This window comes from Phoenix dactylifera, chromosome 11 (assembly GCF_051530095.1).
Source record: "Phoenix dactylifera cultivar Ajwa chromosome 11, Ajwa_hap1_PhDact_Kaust_v1.1, whole genome shotgun sequence".
In the NCBI taxonomy this organism is placed as follows: Eukaryota; Viridiplantae; Streptophyta; class Magnoliopsida; order Arecales; family Arecaceae; genus Phoenix; species Phoenix dactylifera.
The window spans coordinates 20521697-20536882 of NC_143200.1; the positions used below are offsets into that span (position 1 = coordinate 20521697).

At 38.2% G+C, this 15186-nt stretch overlaps 2 protein-coding genes across 2 annotated transcripts; both read right to left on the reverse strand.

Annotated features, from left to right (window-relative positions):
* Window positions 1-1985: 1985 nt before the first annotated feature.
* LOC103696215 (putative BPI/LBP family protein At1g04970) lies at window positions 1986-11271 on the reverse strand. The gene is made up of 6 exons (XM_008777753.6): window positions 10768-11271; window positions 8796-8935; window positions 5298-5649; window positions 4249-4497; window positions 3326-3451; window positions 1986-2555 (listed from the first exon to the last, which is right to left on the reverse strand). Exons 1-6 carry the CDS (start codon window positions 11176-11178, stop codon window positions 2373-2375), a joined length of 1461 nt encoding a protein of 486 aa, XP_008775975.3. The 5' UTR covers window positions 11179-11271; the 3' UTR covers window positions 1986-2372.
* A 1256-nt stretch (window positions 11272-12527) lies between these two features.
* LOC103696214 (BAG family molecular chaperone regulator 6, mitochondrial-like) lies at window positions 12528-13379 on the reverse strand. Its single transcript, XM_008777752.6, has one exon. The coding sequence runs from the start codon at window positions 13246-13248 to the stop codon at window positions 12619-12621; it is 630 nt and encodes a 209-aa protein (XP_008775974.4). The 5' UTR covers window positions 13249-13379; the 3' UTR covers window positions 12528-12618.
* Between the last annotated feature and the right edge of the window lie 1807 nt (window positions 13380-15186).

The following is a 15186-nucleotide window of genomic DNA, read 5'->3' on the forward strand; positions in this document are numbered from 1 at the left end:
TCCTCCTAGTTCGGATCAGAGCTCATTAGAGATGCCAGATGCCTACTTGTTAGCTAACATGAAAATAGTTATGCCGTGTAGATTTTTTTAACGGAAGATAGAATCTATACCTATAGCTGAGCAGACGAAGGTGTAAACAAGATAAGAGGTAACCTACATGTGCATGAATGATTTAAGATGCAGTAAAACTTGGCCCCAAAAGTTCCAAACTTATCGATGCCATTGACGGTCCCCTTGAGGCTAAGGTGGCAAAGGAGGTCCAAGTTGGCATGCATGATGGTCAATGTCCTTGGTTGACATGGGAGACATGGTAGATGGGGGTGTTTTTGAGGAAAAGTGCAAGGAGTAAGCAAGTGTGGTGTCAAGGTGAGTGGTGAGCTTGTCCTAGATGCACTTCCAAGCCGCGAGGTAAGTGGTGTCTTTGTTGCGGGTCCTTCCATGCAAAGCACCATGACTTGAGGACGAGAGCCAAGGGTAGCACCGTGGATCTCATCGAGCATCACGAGGCGGCCCTCTGGGATGTAGCAGGTGTGGGAGTCATAGTTGCAGGTGTTGAACTAAGAGGGGGTGGGGGAATGGGTTGATGGTGGGGGTTGGAGGGGACAGGGGTGGGAACAATATGGGGGAAGGGGGAGGATTGGTGATGGGGGCTGTGTGGCTATTGAGGATGAGCTTGTGGTCATCATTGCCCTCGATCTTATTATTATCCTCGTTGATGATCTTCTCCTCCTTGTCATCGTTGTTGGGGTTGCAAAAGAGGTGGAAGGAGAAGGGGATGGCATTAGGGTTAGGGTTCGAGGATGGAGTTTGTTCATAAGAGCGATAATAGGTGATGGTGATGATAGATCTATATCACATAACTACTTTCATGTTAGCTGACAAGTAGGCGCTTCCAGTAAGTTTTCTTCACATCAGCCAATAACGAGGCACTTCCAATAAGCCCGAATCTAGATTGAAAGGAGGGTGGACCATACTGCAGCAAGTACAAAATGTAGAATTGATATTGGCAGCACCTCAAAATGTAATAAGATATTGGCAATTCCATACAAAATGCTGATGAGTATTTTTTTTAGCCTAAAATAAATGCGATAAATTTTATACAATAATAGAAGATATTATGAAGCGTAACAAACTAACAATAGTTTCTACATCAAATAATAATTTTGTGGCCACTCACATTTAATGGGATGCTACTAGAAAGTAATCCCCTCATCTGCAACTTGCCATAGATAAATATTTGTACTTTGTTATGTTTTGAGGATGTTGCAGAAACATATCAAATGTGCATAATGAACAAACAAATGTGCATAACAAACACTCGCTCCTGCAGACATGTTGCATCTCTGTTACCTCAGTCCATAAGATGAAAAATGGGTTCCACATTTGATAATTTCATCAAAAACTACTGTATGGTACACCTAAATATTACTTCTATCAGCTAAATTATTATGTAGCCGTAACATGAACTATTTCCAAGTGACCTTCGAAATGAGCTGGGCTATGACATTGGACTCATTATCTTGACTACGATCAAACAGTTCTAAAGATCAAAGCCCCATCACCATTGCCTATCGGGCGCCAGAAATAGGGAAGAGATCACCAAGATCTTAAAGACGTATGAAGCAGAGAACCAAACGTATATGGCAGTACGGCGAGAAGAACAGGAAGAACAAGAAAGCAATGCCGTGGGGACGGAAGTGGTGCATAAAAAACTACACATACAGCAGTAACAACACAGAAGAAACATCTTGGGGTGACCCGCAATTTGCCAAGCTATAGAGCTTGTCTGTGATTCTTCTAACAGGCCACTGTTGCGGACAAGCTGTTTGTATGCACGAGAATAGAAAACTATGCAATCATTATCTCTCTCTGTACAATTCCCATCCTGAATTGCCTGCCATGAAACATCTTCAAGGCAACAGTTAATATTTAGAGACTTACCTCTGTTTTTATTCTTATACTATGTTTACAATTAAATGCAAATATTTATAGAGAAAGATCACAAGATATAGTCTACTGCCTGAAAATTGAGAAGACTTGCTTACAGAATTCACTTAACCATGAATACAAACAAATTAAGCGATCAGACTTTCTTTTGAATATTTTACACCCCTCTGGTCTGGGGCTAAAGTACAGAGGGTACATATTATGGAAGAAGTTACAAAGTGACTTCTCAGCTAGGACTAGAAATGGACCAGCCCTCAGCTTGAGCAAATTTAAAAGTTTTAATATGCTCCACTGGGATCAACATAAATCCAGGCCCGTGGAATGCACACTTCCAGCCACGGATTCCAGCATTATATTTGTATGTTGCGCACATCATCCAAAATCCATTAATTTTCCCATCTGTGTTTTGAATGCTGGAAGGCAGGTCACACAACACCAGTGAAACTGGTATATGCTACATCAGAACATATAACCATCCTTGAACTGGAGGTGACTATGTCTGCATTTTGGAGCATAAATCCATGGATGATCGGCAAAGGAAAACCTTGCTTGAGATGCATGTTAACATATGGCACAAATACACTGTTCAGGAAGACCCGCATAACCCCCTGCATGAATATTAAAAAATTGAATGACCATGGGGTCTATACACTTAGCTGCCATTAAAAAAAAATCCTGAAAGAATTGGCTAAAAGTACAAGTATACACATTAATAAGTGATACACAAATACTAGCACAATCACGAAATTAGGTGAATAGCAGCAACCACAGATAATGACCAAGAGGTGTTAAAAAAAAATAAAAGCACAGAACACTTCAAGCAATATAGGTATAATAGTTCAGCCAACTTTCTTTCTCAATGATCGAACCTTTATTTCTCTTATTTCCGAGCATTTGCATGCATGCATTTTATTTCTCTTTGTACGGTCAATGTGCAATTGTGATACTGAAAGCTGAAGATTCCATAATGGCCCTCCCCATCCATCCAAGACATGGCAACCATCAAACATAAAGGTGCCAACTTCAGTTGATATTGAGTATCACTGCCCCCCCCCCCCCCCCCCCCAAAAAAAAAACACACACACACACACAAAAAGCTTATAATCAAGGACACCTTGGAGCAATCAGATCTTCCCATGGTGATATGCAGCATTTTTATCATTTGTTTGTAATATACCAAAGATCCTCTCAAATAGATCAACAACAGAAAGTGCCTGGTGTGCTTACTCAAATTGACAAGGCTATGTTTCAAGGATAGAAAGGAACAACGTGACGCAGTAAAGAAATCCATGATTTGATCATTGTTTCAAAACTACTCACCTTAAAGGGCTAGAACAAGATGTGAAATGCTTTACAATTATAAGCTAAGTTGCAATACCTGAATTAGATACATATGAAAGTTTCCAACTTTGCTCCACTTCAACTTCAGGGTAAACTCATCTAATTCTACTCTACCACCTAGGTTGTTTCCTGATATCTCCACAACCCCTGAAACAGAAACTACCTGCAGAAACCAGTGGCAATTAGTCAAACAAATAGAGAGGCATGAATCATTTATTGAACTATGAATGATCTAAATTAGGTTCCAGCAGGATGCTTCAGGAAGATATGTAACTCAAGAAATACTCAAAAGCAGTAACCTCAACTAGCACAGTTAATGATCAGAATTACTTGCTGAGATCTAAGCAACACAGAGGAAGCATGCAATGTCCCAAAAAAAACAAACACAGCTTTACCTTGAGATAAATAATAACATAAGTCATTACGGAAGCATTTAAAATAACTGCAATGAATCTTGTATTTAATTCATACATGGGTAACATGCAGTCAAGTATTGGTTATAATTTTTTCTCCAAACAGGATATCATCCACATCACACACACACATCCATGTATTCTTCCCATATATCTCTGAAAAAAGAAAAGGAAATGATAAGATCTATATGATCATGGTAATCTCATGATATTTATTACTAAGTTTCAAATAATTTGACGGAGTCAGGTTGGTCCAAGTCTGGATCATGCTAATGGTAATATCAAGTCAGGTTGAGTAGAACTTGACCCAAAATCTTTTCATACTAGAAGCCTCCGACCGGAACTGAATACATGAATCAGCGGATAACCAGATACACAGATATCAAATCAAGTTGTTTCATGGTGCTGAATTTTCACTAGAACTAACAAGTGTGCAAGCCCAAACATCTATTAACAATGACAAACATTGCAGCACACAAAGCATGAACTAGAATTGAGTAGAAGGAATAAGGAAAACAATATTGCAACAGAATAAAATTCTGCTTACCACTGATATGCATGCAACAGGAATTGACTCGCTGGCATCCAACACATGGACTGTCATGTCCGAGGAAATGATAGCCCCAATGTTTTCTGGTGTAATCCTTATAACTGGAGGAGAAGTTACTGAAATATTCAGTAGCATGTCATCATTTGGATACTTCTTGTACAACTGAGGAATAAGAAACTTCCAGCTACCAGTATTCAAAAGAGCCTGATCAGGTACCTTGTCCACAATCCGATGCATCAATCCTGCCTGATGTAGCAAATAACTATAAGCAAACACTTGATATACAGATTTCATGCGGTTGCTAGTCACAGAAGATGATCAGTAGTGTACTTGTTATTCACAACTACATAGTTTATCTTATTATTGCTTGGTCATTAATCAGAAGTTAACCATCTTACCAAATACTAAATTGTATAGTTCAAAGACAAAAAGTTTAATCAAGTTGGGTTACCGAAGTTTATGAAATCATGTCCAGATATTACTTACATATACGAGTAAACACATGATGGATACTTAAACTGAAAGATGCCATAATTAGCAAAATGGAAACTTCATTAACCAGCCAAAACTAAATCTGAAACTAAGATTTCAAATCTGTACTGAAAATTGTTTGAAAGTATAATGTATAACTCACTAATTCAAAATAATTGAATACCCAATATGATTCTAGCAGCTTAGCATGAATCAAACAGAATGTATAAAACAAGAACAAATGAGATGCATCAGACTTCAATAATGTAAACTGATGCATAAAGATTGTCATTCCCCAAATCGAAATAGAGTCCTAAACCTACATGAGCATCAACAACTGAAATGTGTGAACCACACAGGAACCCATTGTTATGCGACTCCTGAAACTACTTGACATGGGTCCCAGAGAAAACAGTTCGAGTTCAAGTGCCATATAAATGTTTTTCATTTATGAAAACATGAGATAAAGCATTCCTCCTTGGAAAAAACTATAAGCTTCAATATTTATGAGTCAAAACAATAGTAAATGGAGAGACACTAAGAGAACACATGCTATGGAGATGAGGCAACATTACCTGAAAGTATACCCCTGATGCAGAGTTAAACACGATCTCATCTAATGAAATCCAGAGCATCTTTAATTCCCCCCCACAAGATGTTGAAATCCGTGCATTTTCATGTAAATAGCTTTGCATTGAAACTTCGTCTGATGCAACGACTAGACCATTAATGTTAAACTCAACAGAAGAATTTCCAAACAGTGGATCATTCACAAAAGTCACATTCAGTGCAGCAACATCATCCCAATCAATTTTCTTTGGAAGAGTTTGCAATAAAGAATCAAGCTTCATTGCCCCTTTAATAATATTTTTAGTAATTGCACTTTCCACAGCAGATCTAATATGATCCTCGAAAGCATTCACGAACCTAGAAAATATGATCAAAGCATGGAAGGTAGTTAGTCAGTTAGGTTATCGACATGAATATGCATCAAGAATGGAAGAAAAACTAAATCAAGTTGCATCCCATACATGAGGTACTACGAACATTGTGCTGTAGTTATGGAGTATTGTAGTAGAAATATATACAAGCTAGAAGTTCCATTACTTTTATGTAAACACTGTCAACATTTATAGTGTTATATGCTTTACAAATCAAGAAAATTGAAACTCTTGAAAATGCATTCTCATTTGGAATGACTGAATACCCATCTAACTTTTACAAGGCTAATCTCAAACTTACTTTGGCTCGGTATAAGATATAGGTAGGCTTGGGCTAGGTTTGTAGTTTAGACAAACTTCATGTTTGCATAACTTGAACCAAATCCTTAATGTTAAAACTGAAAATTGACCATTGGCTGCACAAAGCCACCAAAATTATATTCTAGATGTTTAATTAAAAGTCCAATTGGATACAACTACAGAATGAGTTAGGGTTATCGATGCCTCAATAGCTGGGCTAGTCCAACCAGATATCTAAGACAAGTTGCCTTTGGCTGATTCTAGTGGCAAGCTTGATTTCAGGATACATGTGATTTGGAAAATCCACATACCAGAGAAGGTGAAAAATTTTATTTTACTTGCTGCTAAGCATAAGATTCTGACAACTTAGACTTAGAACTTACTCAAGATGTCTTTGCCTGCCCCAGCACAGTGTGTTCTCTGCAATTCTGTACCTGAAAACGCCTCTCATATTTTTCACAGATGCTCTTAGAACAATGATGGGAGTACTTCAGAAACAAGACGAATTTAAAGGCTGTGCTGGTTCTCCAGCTTCTTTCTGGGGATCTTGGAGAGTTAGAAGAATCAACAAGAAATGGAGGGCAGGGATGTGTTAGCTTCTATATGGTGGAAAGGGAAGACTATGGAAAGAAAGGAATTGAGGATCTTTAACTTTGAAACAAAGGTGGAAGCTACTCTGATTGATGAGATTAAAGCTTTCTGGGTCCAATGGGTCCCTCAAAAATATAGTAAGACAGAAGTTGTAAACATTTCCGTCCTTTAATTTTGTACATGTTCACATTTTATGCTCTTAATGAAATGCCTGATGGGTTCTGTCCATCTTTTTCCTCAAAAAAAAAAAAAAAAAACTACCTTAGGCTGAGTATAAACTGCAGTTATGACTACCTTGGCCGAGCACATATTACCATTCTTAACCAAACAAAAACTTTGATAAATTATTATCCTTATTGGTGAATAAGCACTACTTGTGATATGTCCAGCCAAGTGAATCTCTTAGTACATACATTTTATGCGCCTTATCAGAATATATATGGTTCCTTCTTCATTTTTACAATATAGGGAATAGGCAGTCCGTCAAACTTCTCATAAGAGTAAAAAAAAAACAACTATGTGTTAACTTTTACATTTCGTACTCACACAGGAGCTAAGCTGTCAAATAATCATCATAAATATCAAGAAATTTAAAAATATGGTTGCTGGAAAGATTATTTAAAACAAATCAACAATAAATCCCCAAAATGGAAGAAAATGCATTAGCATATAGATTAACACTAACTTAATACTAAGTGATACACTTTGATCAAGATTAACTTCTAATCATAATGGAACAGGTTGAAAAGGAAAAGAGTTCATGTCAAAACTTCGCCTATAGTTACATTTTTATTCTATTAGCAAAACTATGTATATGAACAAGGCCGTAATCGACAAACACCAATTACCATTATCCGTTAATAGGGTCGTATGCCAACTACTATTATCCGCTGCTAAGGTCGTATGCTAACTACCATTACCCGCCAGCAGGATCGTATGCCAAGTACTATTACCCACCGGCAGAGTCATATGCCAACTACTATTATCCGTTGGCAAGATCGTATGGAACTAGATGTCGATCTACCCCACTTTCAAGGGCTATACATAGCTATCTGAGAGCCCTTTTACCATAATTCTTAAAACGATTTTTCTTAAGTCATATTTTTTCAATCATATTTTCTTGAATCATACATGAATAAAATATTAAATGGCTTTATAAAGTTCATAGCCCATATATAAGCATTTAACAGTAAAATAATCATAAAATTATTCATTTCATAAAAAAAATACAAATTTCATAAATATGGAGTTCATAGTTCATAAATAGTGCTTAATGGTAAAATAATCATGAAACCATTATTTCATAATAAATCATGAGTTTTATAATATCGTATGCTTGATCCTTGATTTTAAGAAAATATGATATCATCAACATTTAATACTATTTTCATATTTTTCATAATACCAAAAAATAAATAAAAAAATAAAAACTAATAAGGAGTGTTAGGGTTACTTATCTTTTCTATCTTAGACTTTCAAACTTTATTAGATGAACCTGCTAAACCTATTTAAAGATATTAAGAGTAAGATTAATTTTCATTCGATCACCCTAATAGTATTGAATAACAAAACAAAGAGAACGGTTGGCCAGATGACGGTGACCTGGTTAGGTCAAGTCTAAGCAACTCGATCAATGAATCATGGACACGAACTCGATCAGGGCCAAGGCCATTCGATAGGGTTCATCAATCTTGGGTTTCATAGGTACTTAATAGGGCTGGGGTGATCGATCTAGTAGGCTGCTCGGGCACCAGGGCAAATAAAGGCTCTTTTGCAAGGGTCAACTTGGGTCCATAGATAGGAAAATGAGACCAAAGGATGGTCCAGGCTTGGAATTCGTGCTAGCAAGCTTGAAAATTTTGTAGAAGAATTTAGTATTTTAATTGACTATGAATTCTTAGTTAATGATTTTCTGAATATTGAGTATTATGAGTTTGGTATTTATGTTTAGATTTAGATGCCCTGAACCAGTATTGATTTTATTTAATGAATGATGAAATTAGTTTTTTAATTATTATATTTTGTTTGTGATAGATTTGGAAGTTAAGATGTAATGGTTGGCTTCGTGTTATCGTGGGTTATACCCCTCGATAGCATGGTTGTGTTATGTCACAGATTTGGGGCGGACATAAGTGAGTCTTTCTCCTCTCCCCCATAAGTCCACTTGATAAACAAAAAAAATGCACGATAAGGCACACAAGATTCAAATCTTTTACAATAATGAGCAGTGAGGCTGCATACCCTTGATAAAACCAAGATGCTCCTCCATCCAAGGTTATGACCATATCGTTCATATAACAGCCACATTCTATCACAGTCAGCTCCAGAGTTCCATTTTGATTATCCATGCCAATGGTGAGCCCAACTTCCAGGCCTTCAACCTTAGCTAGAAGCAGGAGTCATCAGTTTCCCTTTGTTGAAATACATTACAAGTAGGCAGGCAGTCATCAAGGAGAGGGAGAGGAGAAGAGAGAAGAGAAGATTATGTAAACGTCTATAAAGAGATGGATGAAGCTAATTAGTCACAAATAAAACGAGTCAGAGTGCATAAAATAGTAGAATCAGTTCCAAAAATCGACATCAAGAAGAGGAGAAGAAAAGCAAAAAAAAACATTTTGACACATGACAGATACAAGTCAAGCAAAAAAAATATTACTGTAGAAAGAACATTAAAAGTATGACATTCTGTAAACTAACTGTTCTGAGCCTTTTCATTATTATAATGAAATAATGAGAATGAGAAGCTAAGTTCTAAGCCTTCTATAATTATGATGAAAATATTGAGAATGAGAAGCTGTTATTAATAAATTTGAAGAATAGAAGATGGCTGCAAACTGCGGCCTGAAGAGCAATGGCCAATATTTTAGCGTAGCATGTCATACAATAAGAGAAGAAACTTTATCAAAATATTGTGACAAACATGAACCAAAAAATCTTGTTTTTTCTGTAATATTTTCTAACAACTAGTAGAGTTGCACTGCTTACAGCTATTAAAGTTTTAAAAAGGAGAAATATCTGCAGAAATATAAATAATTTACCAAAGCAAGCTACGGTAATAGCTTGAGCATGTTAGTCTGAGAGAAAAAAAGGATGTAAAACTGCAATAAGAATACCTATAACAACTTCAGATATGCATATAATTGATGTCTGTCTGTTGTAACAAGGAGACCTCCATCTCCTGAACCTTTCATGTCTAACTATTCAAGTAAGAAACCTTGACTGTACTTGACCTGGCAATGACTACCAACTAATCTATTTCTTCAACAAACTTAAGCATTCTTACACCAGCCTTTTTTTGCCACCTACTAATTCTGATCAGGAAACCAAACACAATGTAGCAGGATCATGCAACTCAGAAAAGTTGGTTTTCTATCTGTCCTTTGTATGCCATGCCTTTTCATAGGCTTATCAATCTATGTGATTAGGGACTATCCCAGTCTGGTGGAGGGACAAAAAGCGCTCTATCTACTTACAGCCACAAAATGATGGCAATTTCACGGAGCACTTCAATAGAGCAATCTAGGTTAAAGTAAAACAAAAATTATTCTGTTTGTTGATTTGTCTCCTAGCCTCTTCATACATTCAAGATGAGAGTTCCCTAAGTCAGAAAAAGCAGGTTGACCATATTATTTTTTTAATTCCGCCACCCAGCCTCTTTAAAGCAGCTACATAAGCCCTAGACTCCATTAGGTTAAGCTTGAACGAAATGGTTAGTCTTTGCTCCAAATAGGAACTTCTCTCTCTGGCTTTCACATGTTCCTCATACATCTTGGGCTTTGAACTTGTGTCCAATAGACCTAGAAGCACTTGAAGCAAATTTTTAGTTCTATTGACTGCACCACCACCACCACCTTCACTAAATTAAAACTTCAAGAACATTGTAAACTGGGATAGAATCCACCCTAGGCATGCGTGCAGAATTGAATCAGTTGTTTGCCATTCTCCCAACAACCAGAAGCCTACCCAATCAATGCTTGTGAATCTTCCACAGCCTGGTGAGCATCTAGTATCCCAAATATAGTCCAAACATTCACCAGAAGGACATAAAAACCAACAAAATGGGCTCCACAATGTTCATAACAAAACCAAAATTCTTACCTTTCCGCAGAGAGTGAGAAGGGTGACCAGTCCACGAAACAAATCAAGAGAGACAAACGAAAAAAAAATCGATAAACGTTATTAATATACATGAGAAGAGGGGAATTCAAATTACCCGAACAAAAGCACTTCCTTCATCGGAGATTTCAATCGGAATAAGCCAGGTGCTGTACGAATACCGCCAATTCATGCTCAAATTAGCCGTCGCCCCCGAAGCAACGATCACGATACCCGACTCGCCGGGCTGAACCGTCGAAGATGAAACGTTGATACTTAACAGCGTGATATTCGTCGCCGCCATGTTAACTGTCCCTAGGACCGGAATCTTCACCGACTTCTCGATGTCCGGGAGGCGGAGCAGGGTGAGGGTGTTCCTTGCCTTCTCGATCAGCATGTCCTTCCCGAAGTCGAGACCCTTCTCGGAGACGACGACGGAGATGAAGCTTTCTTCTTTGGACTGGAGATTGGCTGTGGCCGAATCAGAGAAGATGGAGAGGAATAGGAGGAAAGGAAGAAGCGTTGCCATGAGATCTGGGGAGAAGCCAGAAGAGATGAGGGGAGGCAGCGGGAGGGTTTTATGAGCAAGGGGACAAGGCCAGTAAGTAGGCTGGGGAGGATGGGAAGGGATTGGGGACAAGGACTGGGGTTGTATTTTTCCAATTATCGCTTCGAGATCTGTGCAGAGGATAAATGAATGAATTTGATGTACTTTGAGATCTGTGCCTGCCGCAGTGCAACGGTCGACGACGCGAAAGAGAGATCAAGCTTTCATCCGCGCGAAAGATAGAACCCGAACCCGTGGAGACAAAGACAGAAAGGATGCTTGAACCGGTACGCCTCTACCGTCCGGTACTTGACGGAGGCTTGTCCTTCGTTCTTAGGCTGGTTTTGGGTTTGTGAACTTGTGGTTGCATCTTGTGGGACCTACTTTAACACTTGTGGTTTCGATGCTTGCTTAAGTCGCTACTGATGTGGTGGTATTATATATTTGATATTTGGAATACACTGGTGAATCCACGTTGGAACGCAAGGTATATAAGTTGGTTGCATATATAAATTGTTGGAGATGTAGTCTCCACCAAAATGATTAGGTATGTTAGAAGATGGGAAATGAATTAAGTATTATATACAATTTAGTTAAACACCGTTTATTTGAAGATTAGATATACTGCATCACTGTCTTTCCTTTTCAAGCTACATGATGGATTTCAAGATTTTTTTCCCCAATGTAATGAGCGTGTTTAATCGAAGAAAAGAAGCAGAGGAAATGGCATCATTATGAAAAGATACTAGGTAGAGAACTAAATTCATAACAATCTATAGTAATTAAAGGTTTTATCATTTGAGCACCTTCAAGGGTCTTATTAATTATTTGCTATTTTTTATAGTTACTTTCTAGAATTACAGCAAGTATGTTGGTTGTCGCTCCTTTCTTTCTTTTTTTTTTCGGTTAAAGGAAAGAGAAGAGGGGGTGAGGCGAACCTCACCCGCGTAGCAACCGTCACTAGGCTCCCTCCCCACTAGACAGTATTCGATGCAGGTAAAATATTTTTTACTCATACCCTTTCCATCCGTGGCAGCAGCTCTATCTTTGTGTGAGTACATCACACTAGCATTATCTAAGTAACGACAAACCAAATAACGATTTTACCGGACAAATTAAGCAAAATGCATTCGGTCTCCATATTTAATCGACGCTCACGTGTTTCGAACTTAAGCCACTTCGGTGAAATCAAAGTTCCGTTCCCACCGTGCTACCACTTTGGTGGTTGTCACACTTTTATAGGCATAATTTAGTGGATACTTAAAAGGTTGAGTCATTCATCAGAAGTATAAGCATTGACCTCTGCATCTTTCTACTTTAAGAGTAGAAAATTTAGAATAAAAGCTTTCGGCTTTCCTTATTCCATAGTCTAATCACATATACATACGTAACATGATATACGTATACAATTGGTATAGTACATCAGACTCCCAAAAGGAGCTTCTCCAAACAACCAAAGCCTCTCTCCCAATTTCCCCCCGTCCCCATCTCCTCCACCTCCTCCTCGCCCCAACGTTCCTCTCCTCCCCAGATCCCCTCCACGATCTCTTCCAAATTCGCCGGAAACCCTTCCCCGCCGACGGCCGGCTCCCCTAGGATCGCGTCCAGGACCTCCTGGAGTCCCACGATTCGGCGGCTGACGGACCTCCGCAGCTCCCTCACGGCCGGGTAGAACCCCGGCACCGAGTCCAGCCGGAGGAGGAGCGCCATCAGGCCCTCGTTCACCCGGAGCCGCTCCCGCTCGTCCCGCCGGACGGCGTCGACCGTCTCCTGCCGCTGGATCAGTCGCTCCATCCGTCCGGACTCCGCGTTGACGGCCCGGATCTTCCCGACCAGGGATCGAACCAGGTGGCCGCGGAAAGCCGACTGGATCTTGACGGCGGCGGCGTTGGGGACGGCGTCGGGGAGGCGGACGGGGGTGGGAGGCGGGAAGTCGCCGGAGGAGGGGGTCTCGATGGGGATTAAGATGGCGTTGTTGGGACGGTGAGGGGCGTTTTGGTCATTCTGGCTGAAGTAGAAGAAAGAGGTGGAGTAGTAGTGGTAGGAGTCCATGGAGGCGGAGAGGAATTGGGTAAAAGGGGAGAAGGAGAAGACGGCGGTGACGAGCGTCGTTTTGGGCTCTTTACGGTTGGGATGGTTCTGGAACGCTGAAAGTGGATGGAATGGGAAAGCTTTTAGCAAGCATGCCTTTTTTTTTAATTTTTTTTTTATTTTATTTTTTGCTATAACGGACGATTCGTACGATTACATCCAATAAAATTAAAAATATAATATTAAATTTGTTGGGACAAAAATAAGTTTAATTTGAGTTTCTATTATGGATGGCGGACGTATCCTGAACCTAATTGTAATTAGGCAGAAATTGGACATAAATAGGTTTCAATTAGCCTAGGCCCAACCTAACTTTTTCATAATTGTATTCCACAAATGGCGATGACTTTTTTTTTTTTTTTTTGATGGTTTTCCATTACACTCTAATATTTTGTCACCAAAGAACATCCTTTTGAACAACCTTTTTTGAAGTCTATACCATCTATTACTTTGGTTTAAGCTTCATATTTTAGTTTAATTTGTCACTTTTGCCCTGTTCCAAGACTACTAAAATATTATTTTGTTGCAATTAATGCAATCAAACAACTAAAGGCTTAGAGCTCTCCAAAGCATAGGTAAATAAAAAAGGGACATTATGATCATATATATCTTCACCAGGAAAATTTAGCTAATTATGAATGGCCATGTCTTCTTATTGAGAAACCTATATAGCTTGTCTACAAGTTTTACGAAGCCATTCTTGTAAGAAAATTATAGTTTTTTGTCATTTCAGTTATAAAACTCAGCTAATTTTAAATCAATTTTGAGTTATTCTTTTTTTTTAATTCTTGGGTCTCCTTATATATTTTTCGTTATCTTTTTTTGATCTAATAGCTTATAGTTTGCATATTATTCAGTTTATATAAGTGATTATCAGATAATGTCTAGGTAATTGCAAGCCATGCCCTGTCACATACTTTGTGACATGTTATTAAAAAACATAGCTTTGAAAGATATCTCAACTCTCAACCTTTCTTAACTTTGCATGCCTTCTTTTTCGGGGGAAAAATTAACAAACAGGTATAGGGCTTCCGTCACTTAGCCTTTTAGTAATTTACTACCGCTCGGCCTCATCATGGAGCGCAATTGCACCGGGTCGAGGAGTGAGAGGCTCGGGTTTGACTTAATTTAAAATATTTGAACTTAAAAATGATTCAAAATCCATCCAGAACTCAAACTTAACTCGATAAAAAAACATAATATTTAAGATCGACTTGATTCTACTCAAAAATCATACTTGTGCTCAAGTTCAAGTTCAATTTTGAGCTTTGGTAATAATTAAAAAATATAGTTAAAAATTTAAAGTTAGATCAAATTAATATATATATAATATTATATTTTAAATATAAAATTAATATAATAGATATTTGACTATGCTTGCAAGCTTTTGAGTCGATGATTTTGCTACTCGGTTCAAAATTTTTTTCAATATTGATAATAGTTGAATTGAGTCGAGCTCTCAAGCTCGACTTATTTGCACTCCTACTTATGAAAATATCTTACGATCAATAAGGTAGAATGGAGATTCGATGAAGGCGGAAAAACATATGGGTCATGATTGATCTTGGATAAGTTTTTTTTTTATTTTCAAAATACTGAAATAAAGAATATTATATATATATAATTTTAAGAAATTATTTTGTTTAAAATGGGCAAATAATTTTAATTGGGTAGGTCAGAAATAAGTATCTAAAAATCGTCATCTTAAAAATATGGGAAGCGATGGAGCAACAAATAGTCATCTTAAAATCGTCCATTTTTGCTATATGTGAGGAAGGGGGAGGGGGTTGCAGGAGATGCTCCGCGAGAGACCCACTTTTCTCTAGCTATCATGATCGACCGACTAGCATTAATCTGGATGAATTTAGTTGCTTGCTTGCACTCGAGCTTTCGAAAGAG